Source organism: Palaemon carinicauda, chromosome 10, assembly GCF_036898095.1.
Source record: "Palaemon carinicauda isolate YSFRI2023 chromosome 10, ASM3689809v2, whole genome shotgun sequence".
In the NCBI taxonomy this organism is placed as follows: Eukaryota; Metazoa; Arthropoda; class Malacostraca; order Decapoda; family Palaemonidae; genus Palaemon; species Palaemon carinicauda.
The window spans coordinates 75268315-75274352 of NC_090734.1; the positions used below are offsets into that span (position 1 = coordinate 75268315).

At 35.9% G+C, this 6038-nt stretch overlaps 1 protein-coding gene across 1 annotated transcript; it reads left to right on the top strand.

Moving 5' to 3' along the window:
* The first annotated feature begins 293 nt into the window (after positions 1-293).
* On the top strand, positions 294-5120 carry LOC137648428 (tyrosine-protein phosphatase 3-like). Its single transcript, XM_068381348.1, has 2 exons — positions 294-427; positions 3677-5120. Exon 2 carries the CDS (start codon positions 3681-3683, stop codon positions 4776-4778), a length of 1098 nt encoding a protein of 365 aa, XP_068237449.1. The 5' UTR covers positions 294-427; positions 3677-3680; the 3' UTR covers positions 4779-5120.
* Positions 5121-6038: the final 918 nt, after the last annotated feature.

The following is a 6038-nucleotide window of genomic DNA, read 5'->3' on the forward strand; positions in this document are numbered from 1 at the left end:
CCTTATTCAGGACATTTACACTATATGAACGTTATCTCGAACTCTGATCAGAGGGGAGAACTTGTAACGTTTATTTATCCAGTGAAGTAAAGAACAGATGATCTTATTCCCGCTAAGTAAACACCGCCGCGCTGTTACTGACATATTCACCGAATCTTGAACTACACTAACTGTTACTACAGTGAGAGAGAGAGAGAGAGAGAGAGAGAGAGAGAGACTCCGAGTCTTCCGAGAGACTATTAGGTGTAGAGTTGGAATACACAGACGGACTGGGAGGGGACTATGTAGGGTTTGGCCGGTCATGGAGTGGGAGGGAGAGAGAGAGGCTGACAGGGAGACATTCACCTCTATTGCCGTTACAATATTGGAGCCAGTGCAGGAACTCGGTCTAGTCTCCCGAGCAACGGTTGAGTTTCATCGTGAATTGGTAAGTTTCTTTCCATAATTTATTTTCTTTTTTTTACTGTTTAACGTGTCTTGCTTTAGAGTGCCTGGCAATTCATATAATGATAAAGTTTTTTATGAAGAATTTATGATTTAAAGTTGTATATATATATATATATATATATATATATATATATATATATATATATATATATATATATATATATATATATATATATATATATATATATATATATAGTCTGAAAATATTTTTTTTTCTAAAGTTTAGATACCTTACCGAAGTTGCCCCAATCATCGAAAAAAAACCGTTGTCAAAATGATATCTTTTTGTAATAAAGTTATCATAGATTTATAATTTTAGAGTTTCTTTGAATATAAATAATTCTCAATTGGATGTTAGTAATTAACCAAAAAATAATTATATAAATTGCGTGAAATACGATAGTAATTTTATTTTAAGTGTAACTTTAGATCATGTACAAATCACAATTTTCCAACGAGTAAATACGAAACTGATATATTCTTTTACAGGAAGTAAACGACTATCAATTCCACAAAGATTGTACCGTTATTGTCGGTTCTGTGGTAGTCCCATGGCTCACTTGGTAGGCTACCTGTAGGACCTAACAGAAGAATATGTATATATATATATATATATATATATATATATATATATATATATATATATATATATATATATATATATATATATATATATATATATATATATATATATATACAGTATATATATATATATATATATATATATATATATATATATATATATATATATATATATATATATATATATATATATATATATATATATATATATATATATATATGAGCATGCGCACGCGCGTGAGTGTGTGTGTGTGTGTGTGTGTATAAAGAGCGAAAGAGAGAGCATTTCAAGATACCGTGGGGAGAAACAGGCTTGACAGGTTCTGTAAATCTATTGCGCCGATGTTGGTCTAAACAGGGAATGGTGTAGCTAGTGGGTAACCCGGGATGGTGCATCACTGCCGGGGTGGAGTAGTGTAGAGCGTTGCGACCTCATCCTTGAAACACTTGTTAAATGGCATTGCAATAACTTCGGTCAAGCAATATGTCTTCCTTATGTGGTGTAGGTTAGATTGAATTCAACAATTTGTGTCGCATTGGCCAGCCCTAAGGGCCCGGCTAGACCAAGCGCGGCTAGCGGCGAGGTTAGCGGCAAGAGGTTATGGCGGCAAATTGAAACCTTCGATATCTTATGTAAGTGGCCAGAGAGGAGGCGCGGGAAGCCTCGCGCCTCTCATCTGGCCACCTACATAAGATACCTAAGGTTTCAATTTGCCGCCATAACCTCTCGCGCCTCCTCTCTGGCCACTTACATAAGATACCGAAGGTTTCAATTTGCCGCCATAACCTCTTGCCGCTAACCTCGCCGCTAGCCGCGCTTGGTCTAGCCGGGCCCTAAGGCTTGGGAGGCCATTCACTGAACTAAAGCAACTATGGGAAAGCAGGGTCGTAAAATTTAAGGGGTTAGACAGCAAGATGGAAGAAAGGATGCGAGAACGGAGGAAAAGCAGACGGTAAAAAAGTTGGTGCAACTTGGGACGGAGGTGCTCTACCTACGTTTACAGTGAGATTGAGGCTGAAGATATCGTTTATCAAGTTTTGCTAACGTTTAAGGTGCACATCTAGAAGGTTACTGTTCTGTTATTTTTATTTTCTCTGCTAAAAAACATTCTTCAGACCATGGTTAGCAGAAACACATTTTCCAATGGGTACACTGTACTGCAAACGTAGTTTAACCTAATATTGCATTATTAATCTCATGCCATTATTTAATTACAACCTTTATATATATATATATATATATATATATATATATATATATATATATATATATATATATATATATATATATATATATATTGTGGTCAGGAAGTTCGTATGATTGGCCTTGATTTTAGTGCTGCCTTTGACCGTATTAATCATGAGGCCCTTGTTTTCAAACTGAAACAGTTGGGAGTGGGTGCGTCGTTTCTTAGCATTATTATGGATTTTTTAAGTAGTAGATCTCAAAGAGTTGTTGTTGATGGGCACCATAGTGAGTATAGGAATGTGATATCCGGTGTTCCACAGGGTAGTGTTCTTGGCCCATTACTTTTCATACTATATACACATGACATGTGGTTTGGCCTAGAAAATAAGCTTGTTGCATATGCAGATGATGCTACTCTCTTTGCATCAATTCCATCCCCTGAACGTAGATCTGGGGTTGGTGAATCCCTTAATAGAGATTTAGCTAAAATTATGGGGTATGAAGTTGAATCCTAACAAAATTCAAAGTATGATTGTAAGTAGGTCAAGGACGGTGGCTCCTCAACATCCGGATCTCAGTATTGATAATGTTTCTTTAAATTTGTATGACTCTTTCAAAATATTAGGTGCGATTCTCGACAGCAAATTTACTTTTGAGAAACATATAAGGTCTGTGTCTTCTTCAATTGCACAAAAAATTGGCTTATTGAGAAAGTCTTTTAAGATATTCGGTGATCAATCTATTCTGACGAAGTGTTTTAATTCTTTTATTCTACCTTGTTTTGAGTATTGTTCTCCTGCCTGGTCTTCAGCTGCTGTTTCTCATCTTAATTTGTTGGACAGAAACTTACGGTCTATTAAATTTCCTATTCCTGATCTAGATATTAATCTCTGGCACCGTCGTTCAATTAGTTCATTATGCATGTTGCATAAGATTTTTCATAACTCTGACCATCCTTTACATTCAGATCTCCCTGGACAATTCTATCCTGTTCGTAATACTAGGCAGGCAGTTAATTCTAATAGCCAGGCCTTCTCCATCATAAGACTCAATACTACGCAGTACTCTAGAAGTTTTATTCCAGCTGTTACCAAGTTGTGGAATGATCTTCCTAATCGGGTTGTTGAATCAGTAGAACTTCAAAAGTTCAAAGTTGGAGCAAATGCTTTTTTGTTGACCAAGCGGACATGAGTCTTTTTATAGTTTATATATGACATATTTGTTTTTGACGTTGTTAATAGTTTATATATGACATATCTCTTTTGACATTACTTTTTTTAGAATGATTTATTGTTAATTTGTTCTCTTCGGTTATTTATTTCCTTATTTCCTTTCTTCACTGGGCTATTTTTCCTTGTTGGAGCCCCTGGGCTTATAGCATCTTGCTTTTCCAATTAGGGTTGTAGCTTGGATAGTAATAATAATAATAATAATAATATCTTTGTTTCTTCTTTTCAGGAAGATGGCCATGGCACTATGTACCATTCAAGTCATCTTATTTAATTTTTCGAATCTTGCAGCCGGAAGTGCCATCGGCCTGAGAGGAGACAACCTTTGGCATCTTAAAAAAGCTGAAGAAAACCTCCCAAATACCCAGACGTGGACCGCACCTCCCCGTCAGCGCTTCGTCAGGAGTAAAGGCGCCACTTGTCCACCTTCCCAGCCGGATCCAGCCGCCTCCATCTTTAACTTCTTGAGCAGCGCCGTTCTCATGACCAATGTGGCCATCAACATGATCATCAGTATCAACACCAACAACAACAATAACAACAACAATGATAATAACAATAATAACAACGATAACAACTTCAACAGCAACTCCCTCATGTTCACGAGTATGAACACGAATATGAACACGGCCATGTTGCCAGGGAGGAGAAGAAGAAGAAGTGGAAGCATAACAAACGATGGATGCAGCTGCAAAGAAAAGACTCCTGAGACGGTCGGCCTTAGTACAAGTGTTCTAGTCAGTTCCAGTAATCCAGCAAGTGAAGTTTCTAGCATTCCAGAGTTTTCCTGGAATCCATTGAGTAAGGTTTCCAGGGTTCCAGAAATATCGTGGAAAGCAGAAAGTGAGGTTTCCAACGTTATAAAGATTTCCAGCGACTTAGCAAGTGAAGTTTTTACTATTCCAGAGGTTTTCTGGAAAGCAGAGATTGGAGTTTCCAGCGTTCCTAAGTTTTCCCATGACTCATCTAGCGCAACTGAAACTTTTCCAGGCAAATACAATAACTCGAAGAATTCAAATTCCGGCATTTTTTGGAGGCAATCTGTAAATTCTACAGACGCAAAATCATCCTGGATTCAGATCACCACGAACATTCTCAACTGGAACACCTTAGAATGCGTATCTTGGTTCATTTGTCACAGGCTTAAAACTAAGCAAGAGTCTTCAATAGCCGACTGGGTCATGGAAAATATGACCGTTTCCATAATGGAAATTGAAATCTCCTCTTACTTAAGCCCTAAACAAATTGTCCTTCTCCGAAGAGCCATCTTTGAGGGAAGATATTCCACTAACTGTGATCATCTTTGGAGAAAATGCCACGCTTTGGTGTGAGTTACTGTAGACCGATTGGTCTTGTCAGCCGATTGATTTATTGTTAAAAGTCTTTTCTCATACAGTAGTTGATTTGAGGCTAATTTATTCTGCTTTATCGTCTATTGAAATTTAGTTTAGTTTTATATATTTACCTTTGAGGTATTGTTTATCATCAATTTCTTTTCTGTAGAGGGCTGCTTTCCCCGTTGGTTTTTTATCTGTGGTTACAGCTTCGCTTGTAATGATAACAATAAAATGATAGAATCTGGTGATATAGTTTCAAAATATATCAGAAAAGAAACATAATAAAGGAGCGGTATCTCATAAATGTACATATATACCTTATTTCAGAGGTACAATTTTTTTTCCTGTCCCCTGTGATTTAATGACAAATAAATGTTTTTAAATTATTATATTGTATTTTTCGTTTATGCTTTTAATATTCCTTGACCCAACAAAAATCCATTATTCAAAAAATGATGAGATTTTAATTTATATCTGATCTATATTCATAGTTTGGTAAACAAAGATGTAGATACTTTTTCAAGTATGTTGACCTTTGGAATGAGGCGTTCGCTTCTGTGTTCCCAACAATCACATTATTCTATCTGTCGTCATCTCCTTTTGTAGTTTATTTATTACCTTTCCTCACAGGGCTATTTTTCCCTGTTGGAGCCCTTGAGCTTATTGCATCCTGCTTTTCAAATAACGGTTGTAGCTTAGCTAGTAATAATAATAAACTCCACTTTTCATCTTCCCATTTACATTTGGGTCTAGCCTAGATATGTGCATAACTGTCCGAGCTTTAAAGAGTATCGACGCTGCCACTAAAATTATAGATCAGTGGTGTCTGGTGTACCCAGGTGGTCCCCCGTCCAAAAATTACCCATGGCGGAAGTGTCATAAAGAGTGGGTCTCTTTTAATAACCTGGTCATGAAAATAAAAGTATATGAAAACAAAATATTTGCTATCCAGTTCTTTATTATTTTACATGTAAATAGTCATAATTCCAAAATAAAGAATACATTTATTTTTAGACCACTTAATTTTAGTTGGTATTCATTTATTTATGATTTAAAATTTTCATTTACACTTTTACAAATAGTTTATTCTTTATTCTAAAAATCTATCATATAAATTTATCTTTAAAAGTGAAATTTGTCTAATTAACACACCGTAATCAAATTCTACATCCCGCTCAAATTTTAGAAATTCTTTTTCACTTGACTTCTCTTAGAAAAGTTATTTCTCGTTTATATCCATCTTCCTTTGCATCC

Coding starts and splice junctions, on each gene's coding strand:
- LOC137648428 (XM_068381348.1), top strand. CDS start 3,681: ATGGCCATGGCACTATGTACCATTCAAGTCATCTTATTTAATTTTTCG.